Source organism: Bison bison, unplaced genomic scaffold (assembly GCF_000754665.1).
Source record: "Bison bison bison isolate TAMUID 2011002044 unplaced genomic scaffold, Bison_UMD1.0 scf7180017864239, whole genome shotgun sequence".
NCBI lineage: Eukaryota > Metazoa > Chordata > Mammalia > Artiodactyla > Bovidae > Bison > Bison bison.
The window spans coordinates 7755533-7774188 of NW_011494811.1; the positions used below are offsets into that span (position 1 = coordinate 7755533).

An 18656-nucleotide genomic window follows, 5' to 3' on the forward strand; every position below is an offset into this window, starting at 1 on the left:
GGAATTCCAGTTGAGCTATTTCAAATCCTGAAAGATGATGCTGTGAAAGTGCTGCACTCAATATGCCAGCAAATTTGGAAAACTCAGGAGTGGCCACAGGACTGGAAAAGGTCAGTTTTCACTCCAGTCCCAAAGAAAGGCAATGCCAAAGAATGCTCAAACTACCGCAAAACTGCACTCATCTCACATGCTAGTAAAGTAATGCTCAAAATTCTCCAAGCCAGGCTTCAGCAAAATGTGAACCGTGAACTTCCAGATGTTCAAGCTGGTTTTAGAAAAGGCAGAGGAACCAGAGAGCACTTTGTCCTTTCTTGGTTTTCATGGTGGAAGAATAAGGCTCATGGATTTTAGCCAGTGGTTCAGTATTAGGCTTCTCTGGTGGCTCAGAGGTTAAAGCGTCTGCTTGCAATGCAGGAGACCTGGGCTCAATCCCTGGGTCGGGAAGATCCCCTGGAGAAGGAAATGGCAACCCACTCCAGTATTCCTGCCTGGAGAATCCCATGGACGGAGGAGCCTGGTGGGCTACAGTCCATGGGGTTGCAAAGAGTCAGACACGACTGAGCGACTTCACTTTCACTTACTATAGCCTTTTTCCATGTTGGTGTGTTTTTTGGCAATCATCCTGCTCCCTTTTTTCTCCATCTGCTTATGCTGATGTGTAATTCCTCCTCTCAAAGCCTAATAGGCATATTCTTTAATTAAAGTCAACACTAATATTTTAGTACTTACACAGAAGAATAGCATAGAATTGAAATCAACACAGGTTCACAGGTTTTGAAGTTACAATTTGGATTTCAGATCAAACTCCCCCTGTATTTTCCGCTTATTACCTGTGAAAGCATTGGCAAGTTACTCAGTTTTTCTGAGCTTCAGTTTCTTCTGTGAAGTGGTGATAATAATGCCTATCTCATAGGGTTAAATGATTAAGATTAAAAAAAAAAAATACTAGATGTGAGTTTCCAGCACACAGTCTAGCATTTGTTGAACTCCAGTTATGATTGTTTTCTTCTCTACAAGCCTCTGCCGTCCTCGCCCACCTTGCCAATTGTTTTAGTATTATTGTAGTTATGTTATTAATGTGGATTGTGTTGTTGTTAAAGACCATCCCGGAATGACTTTTCTCATTTAGCTTCTCCCTACATTTAGGACATTAGCTGAATCTCTGCATTTTACCATCATCAGAGTTCCTTGTGGTCAATGGGCAATATTAAGTATGAGCTGTGGGGAATTAGATTTTCTGACCCAAGTCTGATAAATTGTTTCAAAAGAAAACTAGTCGTTTATCCAACATATAGTTTAAATACAACTGTTATTCTTTAGTAGAAAACTGTAATAGTATTTGTTGCTTATGCTGTCAGATCTTTCAAGTATGATGAACATTCATACTGGAAAGATAGAAATGCATCTATTTCTAAACATACTGCTCATTTCTGACTTCCTACACAGTAATACATGGCCAAGGATTTTTAGTATAGTGCCTTTTGTAATCAATAGTTTCTAAATAGGTATAAAATGTGTGTTTTCTTTTAATACTTTTTTCCATCTTGTTTAAATGGGAAAGAAAGCTACTTCCTCTTCCATTATCTGCTTCCCTGTGGCTCAGCTGGTAAAGGATACGCCTGCTATGCAGGAGACCTGAGTTCGATCCCTAGGTTGGGAAGATCCCCTGGAGAAGGGAAAGGCTACCCACTCCAGTATTCTGGCCTGAAGAATTCCATGGACTTCTTCTATAGTCCATGGGGTCGCAAAGAGTTGGACACAACTGAGTGACTTTCACTTCCATTATGGAATTATTTAAGCTAGCTAGGCTGTCCCTCAGATTTCATATTCAAACTTGGTCAATTCAAAAATAAGAGGAATGCCTAGTTGCAGTTAGATGTATTTATAATGTACTTTATATATAGAAATAACACTTTATTGGGTTTATTTTAATAGGAAATAAAATGAACATTTTGGTTGATAAAGATAACTTAACTCTTACTAAGGCAAAAGCCCCAGAAGAAATACTTAATGTTTAGGGATGTTGTTATCAAGTAAATCAGCTCTCAGTTATCTAAGGACTGTTCCTCAGATTAGAGATTAATGAGCATTTTCCATCTAGTGTGTTTCAAGATGGCTTAATGAAAACTTTTTAGCCAACATGGCTTTAGACTCTACTGAACTTCCTTTATCTGGACTTCTCCTCCTCGTCTCTTCTCCGTATTGGGAAAGTACAAAGTGCAGTGTGATTTAAGAGGTGGTGGCAGTAACTGCCTTCCCTTCTCTTTCTGTTCTGTTCTCTTTTGGGCTTATCTTCATTCCTCTTCTTTTCTCCTCCCTATTCTTTGCTTCAGTATTCTTTTCTGTTCTTTTCTATTTGTGCCGTTTTTCATTTGTGTGTGTGCATTAGTATAAGAAAGGCGTCCTCAGCTCTCACTAGCCTCTTGAGATCTAAAATGCTGACTTAGCTTCCTTTTATGTATCTAACAGAAACAAATAGGGAAAATATTAAAATTATGGTTAATCTTATTTGTTTTCTTTATACGTTTTTGTTAGGTTGAACCGTATAAAGTTGTCAATATTGTTTTGATCTCCAGAAATAGATTGAACCTTATACTTCAGTTAGTAGCCTGCAGCAAAAGATTTGAAAAGGGATTGGATGAGAGCCTGAATAGGAGAATTGGATATTCCCCAGAGATTCTGGCTTAGGTAATTGAGTAGATGAGAGTGTTGTCATGGTGCCAATACCATCGACCAACATGGAGAACATTGAAAAGCATAATTTGGTTTTACTTTTAAGGAGAATGTTTCATGGAGGGGAAGCATAAATAATCAATTTAACTTGGAGTTGTAGTGGGATTCAAGGAGAGATGGCTAGTTGACACTTGGAAATACGGACTTGTAAATAGATGAGCTCATTGGCATGTAGGTGGCACTTGAAAACATGAATTTCAATGAGGTTACTAAGTGAGAAGAAAAGAGAGACTATGGCTTATCTTGAGGAATGGGAAGAGAATCATGCCAAAAAAAAAAAAAAACCCTCAGATAAGGGCATACACAGAAGTAAAAAGGTTTATTTATCATTTTACAATGATTCATTAGTGTGTAAAATTAAGATTAACTGTGTAACCTTGGAAGTTATATTTCAAATATGGCTCATTTGCATAGGCATATTAATGTGTTAAAACATAAGTCAGAGGTTTTCATCTTTTCCCAAGGAGGTTAAAGTAATATTTTACTGTTTGTATCTGTGGATGAATGAATATAAGCTCTATAATACTGAGAGCATTGTGGGATCTACCTGTCTTCTAACATCTTTCTCTTTTTTTGAAGCACTGTACTGCATTTAAACGGTGTGTCAGGTGGAACACTACTGAGATTGTTATCATTACTGCTGTCTTAAAATGTTGGTTTGCTGTAGCATTCCATCTGGGCCCCACTCTGCCTGCATCATCGATCCCAGAATCCTTTGGATTAAAGCCTTGTAGGGGACTGTTCCAATGCGAAACAGACTCTCTGGGCAACACTGATGGGGGGAGGAGTACAGCACTGCTATATTGCTTGGGGGTAGCAGTGCACAGCCGTAGTCCTATAACTTACTGTTAACTTAAAAGTCACATTCAGCTTTCTTATTGCTTAAAATTCTCATCAATCTGATATTTCATAGGCAGAGATCAATATGAAACAGTAGCAAAGAATTCTTTTGTAATCTTATTAACACTTTGATTATTTCAAGAATGGGTAGTTTTTTTTTATCTGGAATTAAAAAGGATTTTTTCCTTGAAGTGTGTAGGCAGTATACTCTTAAGTGAACATACATTTTAGGACCTATTTGAATAGCTTGTAGTAAAACAAAAAAAAAAAAATTATGTTAAATAATGTTTCTTTCACAAATATAAAGTCTTTATATTTCCTTTTTGTGCTTTATTTAAAGTACTGCTAAAGAATGCCATTATGTTACTAATTTCCATAAGCAGAGCTCTCCCTGGAAACATACAGACATATGAGATATCATTTTAGGTTTATTCTGCTTCTCCTGGAGCTCTTCAGCTCTTTATGCATGAAAGCTGAATCAATTATTCATTCATTTATTCAACAACCATATTGATAACAAAAAAAGCAAGAAAATCAGGTAAAATCAAGTTTTTCAAAAATATTAAGTGAAAAGAGCAAATTGTAGCAAAGATAACATATAAATGTGATGCCATTTTTAGAATTTCTTACTCAGAAGTTGTATCTATCGTTTCATTTGTTTAAATAAAAAACTGAGGCAAATATGGCAAAATGTTAACATCTGTTAAATCTAGGTAATCCAGTATTTGAGTATGTTTCCTTTTTTCTACACTTCTGTGTACATTTGAAATAGTTCATAATTAAAGCATTTTTAATTTTTTATTTAACAAAATGGGCAATATGATAGGGAGTGACCAGCCACTTCAGGTTGGTTGATCAGGGAGGTTCTCTCTGGGGAGGTAACATATTGAGACCTGAATAACAGGCAGGAGTTAATCACACAAAAAATGTACAGATAGTATTCCAGACAGAGAAGTAGCTACTGCCACAGTCCTGAGACAGAAGCATGACGTGTTCAAGGAGAGAAGGCCATTTAACCTATCTGGTTATAAAACCAACAATTATGCTGTGGAGGTAAATGATCTTCTAGTCTCTGAATACTTAAAGGAAGCTCACTATTTTCGGACTTAGTTTATTCTTATACAGAGTTGTTCCGTGTAGGGACTTATGGACTAATTGTGATAATGACATATCAAAAGCACACAGAAGCTGGCCTGAGGAGTTTCTCAGTGGTCAGGTCAGAGACAGTTTGAGCACTAGCAACTTAAGGAAGTGATCAAAGTTGTTATTATGAGCCTCTATGATGTGATGCAGTAAGAAGTCCCCAGCATCACATAACAGAGAAGGCAATGGCACCCCATTCCAGTACTCTTGCCTGGAAAATCCCATGGATAGAGGAGCGTGGTAGGCTGCAGTCCATGGGGTTGTGAAGAGTCGGACACAACTGAGCAACTTCACTTTCAGTTTTTACTTTCATGCACTGGAGAAGGAAATGGCAACCCACTCCAGTGTTCTTGCCTGGAGAATCCCAGGGACAGGGAAGCCTGGTGGGCTGCCGTCTATGGGGTCACACAGAGTCGGACACGACTGAAGTGACTTAGCAGCAGCAGTAACAGCAGCATCACATAAATTGTATCCCTGATAACAATGTTAAACTGGAATCTAATCTCGAAGAGGAGACAATTAGAAAAATCTAGAATATAGGACATTTTATGAGACAACTGGCTGGACTTTTCGAAAAATTCAATGTTAAGAAAACAGAAGATTGGGGAGGTTCTCTGTGTCAAAGTATTTAGAAGTGAAATGATATTTTGTCTGCAGTTCACTTTCAAATAGCTCATCAAAAATGCATGTGTCTGTGTTTATAGAGATAGAAGAAAACAAGTTGGTGATCCTCGGAGGTGAAAGACTGTGTGTATGTGTGTGGGTGTCCATTGTACTATTCTTTCAACTTTTGTTAAGTTTTAAAATGTTCAAAATTTAAAGCTGGAGAAGATGCTTATTCTTCTTTTGAACCTCAATCCAGCTTTTAATATTTTTTGCCTGTTGTTTTAATTGTGCTGTTTGGAGCCACTCGGATAGATTTGCATTCTCTACCATGTGGTGTTAGTGTTATTGGTAATGGTGATCCTGGTCATTTTTATGTAACATTTGTTGAATGCATACCATGATATGCCAGACACATAATTTCAGTTAATCTTTCTAACCACTCTTGAGTTCATATTCATTTCTCCTTGTAAAGATGAAAAGACAGACAGCTAAAAAGCTATCATTAAAGCAACAGAAAAAAAAAAAGCATTTCATCTTAGAATGAAAATGTGTATTTGTGAGGCTGGCAAGAATATTCATTTGGTGAAACCAAGATAGAAAAACTTGGGATAAAGTCACTAGACTTTATGCATATTTTTCTGGCCTGGAACTTGTTCAATATACAACCTACCATTGAGAAGCAATCTGGTGTGGTGGTGAAGATCACCGTTTCTGAAGCCGGAATGCCTGGGTTCAAATTCCAGCTCTACCATTTGCAAGCTGCTCCTGCCTGAGAAGCACATCTCTGCAATTCCTACTGGGTACCTCTATTAGCTTTTTTTATCACTGCTGTAACAAATTACTGCAAAATTGGTGGCTTGAAATGACATACATTTTTTATAGCTCTGGAGGTCAGAAGTTCAAAATGGGTCTCACTGGGCTAAAATCAAGGATTAGCAGAGTTGCACTTTCACGTGGAGGCTCTAAAGGAAGCTATTTCCTTGCCTCTTCCACTCTCTAGAGGCCACCCAATTATTGGCTTCCCGTGCCCAAACCAGTAATGTATCTCTCTGAACCTTTCTTCCACAGGAACATCTCCCATTGATTCTCATATTCTGCCTGCTTCTACTTTTAAGGGCACTGGTGATTACTTTGGGTTCACCCAGATAATCCTCAATAATCTATTTTAATGTCAACTGATTAGCAACCTTAATTCCATTTACGACCTCAATTCATCTTTGCCATGTAACCTAACATACTCATAGGTTCCTGGGATGAAGGCATGAACATCTTTGAGGGACTATATTTCTGCCAACACATCTGTGTTAGATTCTATAACTGTATAAGGTAGCTGGGGCCAGGAGAAGATGATCCCAAAGTAGAGATCCTGGCTAATGCTGAGGACCATGAGTAGGACCAATAATTAGGTTTGAGCTGAAAGGAATTACTAAGCAATGTATGTACATGTACATACATTTTTATAATCTCTTACTGGCAGTAGATTCAGTATATAAAAAGTGGTTGAATTAGAAGGAAGCAGCTGAGTTTTAGTTACATCATGGTAGGGGAATGATTAAAATATTAGATTTTATTTCTGTTTTCTTGTGCCAGCTCTCAGAGGGAAATGTTCTTGATTTAATTACAATGTAGAGACACTTTGGGTTTAATTTCAATTTTTGTTTTTATTACAGATTTTTACTACCCTTGGATGCACTCCTGATATGGAGAAGATTGAAGAACAATTTGCCAACTTGAACATTGTTAAACGTTCCTCAGAAACTAAAGAGCCTACTTACCTGCTTGGCATAGACACATCAAAGACTGTACAAACAGAAAAAGGAAGCTTGGTTGCTGTTTTGTGTTCTAATGGATCAATCAGAATACATGATAAAGAAAGGTTAAATGTAATACGAGAATTTAGAGGGTATCCTGGACTTAATGGAGTCAAGTTTGCGAATTCCCATGACAGTGTGTATTCCTCATGCACTGATGGCACTGTGAAGTGTTGGGATGCTCGACTGGCCAGTGGAAAACCTGTCCAGCTGTTCAAGGGTTACCCTTCCAATATTTTTATCAGTTTTGATATCAGCTCTAATGATCATGTCATTTGTGCTGGTACAGAAAAAGTTGATGATGATGCGTTGTTGGTATTTTGGGATGCAAGAATTAATTCTCAGGACTTGTCTACTACCAAAGAGCCACTTGGTGCATATTCAGAGACACATAGTGATGATATCACTCAAGTACGTTTCCATCCCAGTAATCCAAACATGGTAGTCTCAGGTTCAACTGATGGCCTGGTAAATGTATTTGATATTAGTGCGGATAATGAAGACGATGCACTGGTCACAACCTGTAACTCAGTTTCATCAGTAAGTTTTATTGGTTGGTCTGGGAAAGATTATAAACAGATTTACTGCATGACACATGATGAGGGATTTTGTTGGTGGGATCTTAATCATCTGGATACAGATGAACCAATTACATGTTTGAACGTTCCTGATGTCAGAGAAGTCATTAACGTGAAAGAAGGGATTTTGGACTATTTGATTGGTGGCCTATATCATGAAAAGACGGACAAATTGTTTGTTGTCGGAGGGACAAACACAGGAATTATTCGCATAATGAACTGTATGACATCAGGATTGGTCCATGTGACCAGCCTTCAAGGAGGGCATGCTGCTACGGTCCGGTCCTTCTGTTGGAATATGCAGGATGATTCTTTGCTAACTGGAGGAGAAGACGCACAGTTGTTACTTTGGAAACCTGGAGCAGTAGAGAAGACATTTACAAAGAAAGACAGCATGAAAATAGCATCCTCTGTACACCAGCGAGTTCGCGTTCACAGTAATGATTCTTATAAGAGAAGAAAAAAGCAATGATGTTACATTGGGCGTTTACTTGATAGGTTTTATAGTTGCAAATAATTATTTCTGTGTACTACCTGTGGTAGACATGTTAAAAGCTCATATATAAATAAAAACAAGCCAGTTAGCAAACAATCCTGGGAAATGCTGAGAATGGTTTAATTCAAGTCTTCGTGTATTCTAAAATTATTTTTTTAAAGCTGCCAGTTGAGTATATAATCAGTGAGTTGAAAGTAAAATTACATTCCTCATTTTAAAAACCCATCTGTTGAATTAGTAAATGTTGGGTTTGAAGAAATAGCTTTGATAAGGGTTTTTTAGAAGTAGATGGCTGGTGTGACTTTTAAAAACAGGTGGTTTGGGTTGTATTTTTTAAGCTCAATTTTTTACTTTTTTAATCATCTTTATTATTTATAAAACCAAATAAGACTTTTTTCTTTATTTGAGAAGCCCCCACTTGCTTAATACATGTAGACTACACTAGCATTGTAAGTTGAGTTGCAAAATCATGTTCAACTCTTTGCGACCTCATGGACTGCAGCATGCCAGCCTTCCCTGTCCTTCACTGTCTCCCAGGGTTTGCTCAAATTCATATTCATTGAGTCAGTGATGCTATCCAACCATCTCATCATTTGTCATCCTCGTCTCCTTTTGCCTTCAGTCTTTCCAGCATCAGGGTCTATTCCAGTAAGTCAGCTCTTTACATCAGGTAGCCAAAGTATTAGAACTTCAGCTTCAGCATCAGTCCTTCCAGTGACTATTCAGGTTGATTTTCCTTGACTGGTTTGATCTCCCTATAGTCCAAGGGACTCTCAAGAGTCTTCTCCAACACCACAGTTCAAAAGCGTCAGTTCTTTGGCACTCAGCCTCCTTTATGGTCCAACTGTCACATCCGTACATGACTACTGGAAAAACCATAGCTTTGACTAGACAGACCTTTGTTGGCAAAGTGATATCTCTGCTTTTTAACATGCTGTCTAGATTTGTCATCGCTTTTCTTCCAAGAAGCAAGTGTCTTCTAATTTCATGGTTGCAGTCACCATCTGCAGTGATTTTGGAGCCCAAAAAAATAGTCTGTCACTGTTTCCACTTTTGCCCCTTCTATTTGCCATGAAGTGATGGGACTGGATGCCATGATCTTAGTTTTTTGAATGTTGAATTTTAAGCCAGCTTTTTCACTCTCCTTCCTCCAGCCTGGCATTTCACATGATGTGCTCTATATATGAGCTTCCCTTGTAGTTCAGTCTGTAAAGAACCTGCCTGCAGTGCAGGAGACCTGGGTTCAATTTCTGGGTCGGGAAGATCCCCTGGAGAAGGCAGTGGCAACCCACTCCAGTATCCTTGCCTGGAAATCTCATGGACACGAGCCTGGTGGGCTGCAGGCCATGGGGTCACAAAGAGTTGGGCACTACTGAGCGACTAACACTTACTCTATAAGTTAAATAAGCAGGGTGACAATATACAGCCTCGTCTTACTCCTTTCCCAATTTTGAACCAGTCATTTGTTCCATGTAGGATTCTAACTGTTTCTTCTTGACTTGTATACAGATTTCTCAGGAAACAAGTAAGGTGGTCTGGTATTCCCATTTCCTTAAGTGTGTGTGTGAGTCACTCAGTTGTGTCTCACATGCGTTTGAGACCCCATGGACCATAGCTCAGCAGGCTCCTCTGTCCATGGAATTCTCCAGGCAAGAATACTGGAGTGGGCACCATTCCCTTCTCCAGTGGATCTTTCCAACCCAGGGATTGAACCTGGGTCTCCCGCATTGTGGGCAGATTCTTTACTGTCTGAGCCACCAGAGAAATATTTTCCACAATTTGTTGTGATCCCCACAGTCAAAAAAAAAGCAGACTGGTGGCACTAGTAGTAAAGAACCCGCCTGCCAATTCAGGAGACATAAGAGATGTGGGTTTGATCTGTGGGTTGGGAAGATCCCCTGGAGGAGGAAATGGTAACTATATCTTTTCCTGGAAAATCCCATGGACAGAGGAGCCTGGCAGGCTACAGTTCATGGGGTCACAAAGAGTCAGACACGACTGAAGTGACTTAGCACTAAAGTCAAGACTTTAGTGTAGTCAATGAAGCAGAAGTTTATGCTTTTCTGGAAACCTGTTGCTTTTTCTATGATCCAGTGAATGTTAGCAATTTGATCTCTGGTTCCTCTGCCTTTTCTAAACCCAGCTTGTACATCTGGAAGTTTTTGGTTTACATACTGCTGAGGCCTAGCTTGAAGGATTTGAGCATAACCTTACTAGCATGGGAAATGAGCACAGCTGTGCGGTAGTTTGAACATTCTTTGGCATTGCCCTTCTTTGGGATTGGAATGAAAACTGACCTTTTCCAGTCCGGTGGCCACTGCTGAGCTTTCCAAATTTGCTGACATATTGAGTGCAGCACTTCAACAGCATCATCTTTTAGGTTTTTAAATAGCTCAGCTGGAATTCTATCACCTCCACTAGCTTTGTTTGTAGTAATGCTTCCTAAGGCCCACTTGACTTCACACTCCAGGATGTTTGGGTCTAGATAAGTGAACACACATTGTAGTTATCCGTGTCATTAAGACTCTTTTTGTATAGTTCTGTCTATTCTTTCCACCTCTTAATCTCTTCTGCTTCTGTTAGGTCTTTACTCTTTCTGTCCTATTTATATTTAAATACACTGACATATTTAAATATAAATACTCTAAATAGAATTAAACTTTTTCAGAAATAGTGATTTTCATTTTTGAGAAAAGTATATTTAGTAAATTTGCATTTATACTTTTAATACTATTTGCATTTTTGAGAAAAATATGTTGAGTAAATTTGCATTAGTACTTTTAATATTATTGGTTAAACAGGTATTTCACTGATGAAAAGGAAAATATCTTGCAAAATTCGTTTTGAAACTCAAAGTAAATATACAAAAGTGAAAGTATTTATAAAGCAGAATGACTTTTTAGTTTCGAAAGATTCCAATATTTTGTGATAAAATTTTCTTCTAAAGTGTTTCCTCCATCCATAATTTTAAACTTGAGTTTTTGTTTACTGCTAATTTTTCCATACTTCCTTTCAACTATTTCTCCAAAGAATCTTAGTTAAAAAGTTGATCCTTCTAAAGGTTTGGTACCTTATATATGAGACTGTAGCACTAGGGGAAATTTTTTTTCTATAGAACATTTGTAACTTAAATTTAGATATGATCTAACTTAACTCAAGTGAGACTGAACAGTAAGTGAAAGTGAAAGTCTCTCAGTAGTGTCCGACTCTTTGCGACCCCATGGACTATATAGTCCATGGAATTCGAGTCAGAATACTGGAGTGGGTAGCCTTTCCCTTCTCCAGGGAATCTTCCAAACCCAGGGATCATACCTGGATCTCCTGCATTGCAGGCAGATTCTTTACCAGCTGAACCACAAGGGAAGCCCACACAATGGATAAGTAACTATTAAACATATTAAAAATACATGATTCTTATTTCAAGAAATTCAGCTATGCTTGGTATTATCCAAACCATACACCTGAGGGTAACTTAGGACTTTTCATTTTTCTCTTAATCACTCACCAAGTCCTGTGCCATTCTACTTCCTAATAGAAGTAGAAACTTGTCATCCTTTTTTTTTTGCTTTACCCCTACCACTACTGCCTTAGGTAAGACTTCCATCATTTCTCTCCAAGATTATAGACTTTTATCTACTCCAGTTCATTTTCTCTACTCTTCTTGACTGAACATCAAAAACACAGGTTTGATAATGCCTCATGCTGCTTAAAATCTTTGATACATTTAGATCTTTTGATAGAGGACTATGTAAAAATGAAAAGCCATGTTTTTAACATATTTAGGATATGAGGTAATGCTGACTATGGTGTAAGTGGGAAAAAATTCAATTATTAAAATGAAATAAGAGGCTATCCCAGAACTTGTCTTCAGGTTGAAAGGCCCAACAAGACTGTCAAGTGTAATGACAATAATAAGACCACCCAATTTTTTCAATGGTCAAAGGATCTGAATAGACATTTCTCCAAAGAAAATATACAAGTGGTCAATAAACACACAAAAAAAGATGCTTAATATCATTAGTCAGTAGGGAAATGCAAATTGAAACCACAATGAGATACCATTTCACACCCACTAGGATGGCTATAATTAAAAAAAAAAAAGTATTGGTGAGAGTATAGAGAAAGCTTCACACACTGCTTTTAGGAATATAAAATGGTATAGCTGCAGTCTGACAACTCTTCAAACAGTTGCTATTTGATAAAACAGTTTCACTCCTAGGTATATGCTGAAGAGAATTGAAAACAAATCCACACAAAAACTTGTATGTGAATATTCATAACAGTATTCACAATAACCAAAAGAGGGAAATTCAAATATCCATCAGTTGATGAATGGATAAAAGTATACATATGATGCAATATTATTCATCCATGAAAAGGAAAGAAATATTCATCCATGTACTAATGTATGCTACAACCCTGATGAATCTTGAAAATACACTAAGTAAAGATAGCCACAAAAGACTACATATGTATGATTCCATTTACATCAAATTTTCAGAATAGTCAAATCTATAAAGTGAACATATATACAGTATTTGCCTGGGGCTGGGAGGTGGGGGGAAAATGGGAGGGTTGATGGCTGATTGCTGATAGGATTTCTTTTGGGGATGATGAAAATATTCAAAAATTGATTGTGGTTATGGTTGCATAACTCTGGGCATATTAAAAACTATTAAATTGTACACTTCAAATAAATGAATTATATGTGAAATACATCTGAATAAAGCTGTTGCAAAAAAAAAAGATATACCAAACAGATATGAACCAAAAAGCTAGGTGGCAATCTTAAGTATTGACAAGTGGAATTTACAAATGTAATTATTGACAAATGTACCATTGATTCCAAAATCAGATGAAAATGAAGAAAAAGGCTTATTTTGTTTGTTATGAATATATATTCACAATTTAAAATATTAGCTACCAAATCTAATGTTGTATTTTTTAAAAACATGATAAATAGGGTTTATCTGAGGGATGCTAGGGTGACTCAACATCAGAAAATCTATCAGAGTGATAGACAAAGAGTAACATAGAAAAACACGTGGTAAGGCTTCATACCTATTTATGAAAAATCTAAACCTCAAGCTATCAATAGAATAATTTTAACTTGGTTAAAGTTTATATATACAAAATACGCACTAAATGTTATTCTTAGTGGAGAAATGTTAGATTAAAATACATCTTCTTTGAAGAATTGAGACCGGAATGCAATGAGGAAGCCTGTTGGAGTAGTACAGATTCTGGCTAATACTATAAGGAACGATTTAAAAAAACTATAATGTGTAAGGATTGGAAGAGAAGAGGGGGAAAAAAAACTCCTTTGCAAATAAAAAATACCTGAAAAATCCAACAGTCAGCAAACTATTTGAACTATAAAGAGGTTCAGCAAAGTTGCCAGAGGACGGTCAGTCTACAAAAATCCAAACATCATTTAACAAAAGCAAAAGTTAAAAACTATCCCAGAATTGACCAAGATTATAGGATATCCATTTGAAAGTGAAAGTGAAGGTTGCTCAGTGGTGTCCAACTCTTTGTCGGACAAAGAGTCCAGGCCAAAATACTGGAGTGGGTAGCCTATCCCTTCTCCAGTGGATCTTCCTGACCCAGGAATTGAACCAAGGTCTCCTGCATTGTAGGTGGATTCTTTATCAGCTACCAGGGAAGCTACTGTATGGCCAGAGAACAATGCAAATGAATAGAACTCAGAGATAAAGCATGGATGTATAGCAACGTAATATTTTATAAAGGTGACATAATGAAAAAGGAAAGTTTTTTCATTAAGTTATTTAGAGGATACTAGCTAACTATATTTGAGAAGGAAATGACAACCCACTCCAGTACTCTTGCCTGGAAAATCCCATGGATGGAGGAGCCTGGTGGGCTACACTCCATGGGGTCGTGAAGAGTTGGACACGACTGAGCGACTTCACTTTCACTTTTCGCTTTCATGAATTGGAGAAGGAAATGGCAACCCACTCCAGTGTTCTTGCCTGGAGAATCCCAGGGATGGAGGAGCCTGGTGGGCTGCTGCCTATGGGGTTGCACAGAGTCGGACACAACTGAAGCGACTTAGCAGCAGCAGCAGCTTACTATATAGAGAAAAACAAAACTAGATTCCTTAAATGATAAATGTCATTCAGTTGATAAGCCTTGTCCAAATCTTGTGACCCCGTGAATTGCAGCATGCCAGGATTCCCTGTCCTTCACCAACTTTCTGAGTTTGCTCAGACTCATGTCCATTGACTTAGTGATGCCATCCAACCATCTCATCCTCTATTGTCCTCTTCTCCACTTGCCCTCAATCTTTCCCAGCGTCAGGGTCTTTCCAATGAGTCAGCTCTTCACATCAGGTACCCAAGGTATTTGGAGCTTCAGATTTAGCATCAGTCCTTCCAATGTATATTCAGTGTCAATTTCCTTTAGGATTGACAGGTTTGATCTCCTTGCTGTCCAAGGGAATTTCAAGAATCTCCTCCAGCACCACAGTTTGAAAGCATCAACTCTTTGGTACTCAGCCTTTACAGTCCAACTCTTATATCTGTGCATGACTACTGGAAAAACCATAGTTTCGACTATATGGACCTTTGCCGGCAAAGTGATGTCTCTGCTTTTTAATACTCTGTCTAGGTTTGTAGTAGCTATTCTTTCAAGGAGCAAGTGTCTTAATTTCATGGCTGCTGGGACTGTCCGCGTTGATTTTGAAGCCCAAGAAAATGATATCTGACACTGTTGCTGCATTTTCCCCATCTATTTGCCATGAAGTGATAGGACCAGATGCCATGATCTTAAATGAGACGAGCTCTAATTTAGAGGTGGTAAATGGCTTCTTAAACTTCAAAAGTATAGAGTATAAGGCAGAAAAAATATTATTGTATCAAAATTAAGCATTTCTGGTCACAAAAGATCTATAGATAAATGACAGATGGAAGAAAAGATACTTGGAATCAATGAGTGGTTAAATGTAGACTATAGAAGGAATTCTGCAAATCAATAAGGGAAAATACCAATGGAAAAACTAGCAATAAATATATAAAGGCAAATTTCAGATGAAACCCACAAAAATTGTCAAACTTCTTAGCAATCAGAAAAATGAAGACTTAATCACCGTATATCTTTTATAATTAAAAAAATTAGGAAACTGATACCAAAATGTTAGAGACATGTGGGCACAGAGGAATCCTACTGCACTGCTGATGGGAGTGTAGACACACAGATACAGCTATTCTGGAGAGCAAAAGCACATGTTCATGTACCCTCTGACCTAGCCATTACACTGCGATGTGATAGCCCAAAGATATTTGCATCCAGGTTCATTATTGGGCATTGTTTGTGATGTCATAGAGTAGTAGACAATCTGGATATGCATCCCTGGGAAACAGGTAAAAATGTGATGGATGTACACCATGAAGTATTCTGCAACATTTAACAAGCCACAAACTAGATCTATATACTTCAGACATATGGCTTAATCATAAAAATATAGTACCCAATGAAAAGAGTAAGAAATGGAATGCATGTGTGGGAAAACCATTTATATAAATTTAAAATATACAAAAAGCAATTCACATTTTGCAAGCACATACAGACGATTATACATGTTAATCACCATAGGGTGGTTGCCTAGTATGGAAGGAGAAAGTAATGGAAGAGGGTTCAGAAACAGGGAGAACGAGAGAAGGAGGAGAGAAAGCAAAGACAATAATTTTAACAGGAAAGAAAAGAAGATCACATTGATGGGATATTACAACCCCTTTCTGCAGTTTGTGGGTCATCTGCTTGGCGGCTATATGGTGAGTGGCATTAATGGCGACCTCCTCCAAAGGGGGTTATGCTACAGGCTCTGTCACCCACGTAGCTGCATCCTTCCTTCCAAGGACATTCCTATTCTATACCTATGCCCCTCATGACTTTCAGAGCTTCAGGCTCTGGTCCTTTCATCAATCTCTAGCTCCATCACAACTTCATTCTTTGCAATGAAGCCCCATCCAAGCCCAGAAATGCAACTGCAACCCACACAACAAACCACATATATGTAAGTGTTCTGTGTACTGCCCCAAACTTCCACAACCTCTGCCTCACCTATCTGATAACCACACAGTGAACCAAAGACCCCTGCAACAGATAGCCATGGCTCCTGCTACCACACTGATTATATTCTTTGCACCCAAAGATGGAGAAGCTGTATACAGTCAGCACAAACAAGACCAGGAGCTGACTGTGGCTCAGATCATGAACTCCTTATTGCAAAATTCAGACTTAAATTGAAGAAAGTAGAGAAAACCACTAGACCATTCAGGTATGACCTAAATCAAATCCCTTACAATTATAAGTGGAAGTGACAAATAGGTTCAAGGGATTAGATCTGATGGAGTACCTGAAGAACTGTGGACAGAGGTTCGTGACATTGTACAGGAGGCAGTGATCAAGACCATCCCCAAGAAAAAGAAATGCAAAAGGCAAAACGGTTGTCTGAGGAGACCTTACAAATAGCTGGGAAAAGAAGAGAAGCGAAAGGCAAAGGAGAAAAGGAAAGATATACTCATTTGAATGCAGAATTCCAAAGAATAACATGGAGAGATAAGAAAGCCTTCCTAAGTGATCAATGCAAAGACACAGAGGAAAACAATAGAATGGGAAAGACTAGAGATCTCTTCAAGAAAATCAGGGAAACCAAGTGAATATTTCATGCAAAGATGGGCACAATAAAGGACAGAAGCGGTATAAACCTAACAAGCAGAAGATATTAAGAAGGGGTGGCAACAACACACAGAAGAACTATAGAAAAAACAACCTTCATGAGATAACACGATGGTGTGATCACTCATCTAGAGCCAGACATCCTGGAATGTGAAGTCAAGTGGGCCTTAGGAAGCATTGCCATGAACAAAGCTAGTGGAGGTGATGGAATTCCAGTTGAGCTATTTCAAATCCTAAAAGATGAGGCTGTGAAAGTGCTGCACTCAATATGCCAGCAAATTGGGAAAACTCAGCAGTGGCCATGGGACTCAAAAAGGTCAGTTTTCATTCCAATCCCTAAGAAAGGCAATGCCAAAGAATGCTCAAACTACCACACAATTGCACTCATCTCACACCCTAGCAAAGGAATGCTCAAAATTCTCCACGCCAGGCTTCAACAGTACATGAACCATGAAATTCCAGATGTTCAAGCTTAATTTAGAAAAGGCAGAGGAAACAGAAATCAAATTGCTAACATCTGCTGGATCATAGAAAAAGCAAGAGAATTCCAGAAAAATGTCTACTTCCGTATTGATTACACCAAAGCCTTTGTGTGATCACAACAAATTGTGGAAAATTCTTCAAGATGGGAATACCAGACCACCTGACCTGCCTCCTGAGAAATCTGTATGCAGGTCAAGAAGCAAGAGTTAGAACTGGACATGGAACAACAGACTGGTTCCAAACAGGGAAAGGAGTTCATCAGGGCTGTATATTGTCACCCTGCTTATTTAACTCAGATGCAGAGTACATCATGTGAAATGCCAGGCTAGATGAAGCACAAGCTGGAATCAAGATTGCTGGGAGAAATATCAATAACCTCAGGTATGCATGCACATGACACCACCCTAATGGCAAAAAATGAAGAGGAACTAAAGAGCCTCTTGATGAAAATGAAAGAGGAGAGTGAAAAAGCTGGCTTAAAACTCAACACTTAATATACTAAGATCATGGCATCTGGTCCCATTTCTTCATGGCAAATAAATGAGGAAACAATGGAAACAGTGACAGACTTTATTTTGGGGGGCTCCAAAATCACTGCAGATGGTGACTGCAGCCATGAAATTAAAAGACACTTGCTCCGTGGAAGAAAAGCTATGACCAACCTAGACAGAATGTTAAAAACCAGAGACATTACTTTACCAACAAAGGTCCATCTAGTCAAAGCTATGGTTTGTCCAGTAGTCATGTATGGATGTGAGAGTTGAACTATAAAGAAAGCTGAGCACTGAAGAATTGATGCTTTTGAACTGTGGTGTTGGAGAAGACTCTTGAGAGTCTCTTGGACTGCAAGGAAATCAAGCAAATCAATCCGAAAGGAAATCAGTCCTGAATATTCTTTAGAAGGACTGATGCTTAAGCTGAAACTCCAATAATTTGGCCACCTGTTGTAAAGAACTGACTCACTGGAAAAGACCCTGATGCTGGGAAAAATTGAAGGCAGGAGGAGAAGGGGACAACAGAGGATGAGACGGTTAGATGGCATCACCGACTCAATGGGCATGAGTTTGAGCAAGCTCTGGGAGGTGGTGATAGATAGGGAAGCCCGGCATGCTGCAGTCCATGAGGTCACAAAGAGTCAGACATGACTGAGCAACTGAACTGAACTGAACAGTCCCATTGGAGGGTTTGAGAACTAATCATCAGTTCAGTTCAGTTCAGTTCAGTCGCTCAGTTGTGTCCGACTCTTTGTGACCCCATGAATTGCAG

General features: G+C 38.4%; 1 protein-coding gene across 3 annotated transcripts in view; it reads left to right on the forward strand.

Moving 5' to 3' along the window:
* The window catches only part of WDR89 (WD repeat domain 89), a 47397-nt gene extending 39094 nt beyond the window's left edge, over positions 1 to 8303 (forward strand). For all 3 annotated transcript variants that reach the window (XM_010846801.1, XM_010846802.1, XM_010846803.1), the window contains one exon: positions 6993 to 8303. In XM_010846801.1, coding sequence (XP_010845103.1) covers positions 7023 to 8183 — 1161 coding nt within the window. In that variant the 5' untranslated portion in view covers positions 6993 to 7022 and the 3' untranslated portion in view covers positions 8184 to 8303. The remainder of the gene's footprint in view (positions 1 to 6992) is intronic.
* Positions 8304 to 18656: the final 10353 nt, after the last annotated feature.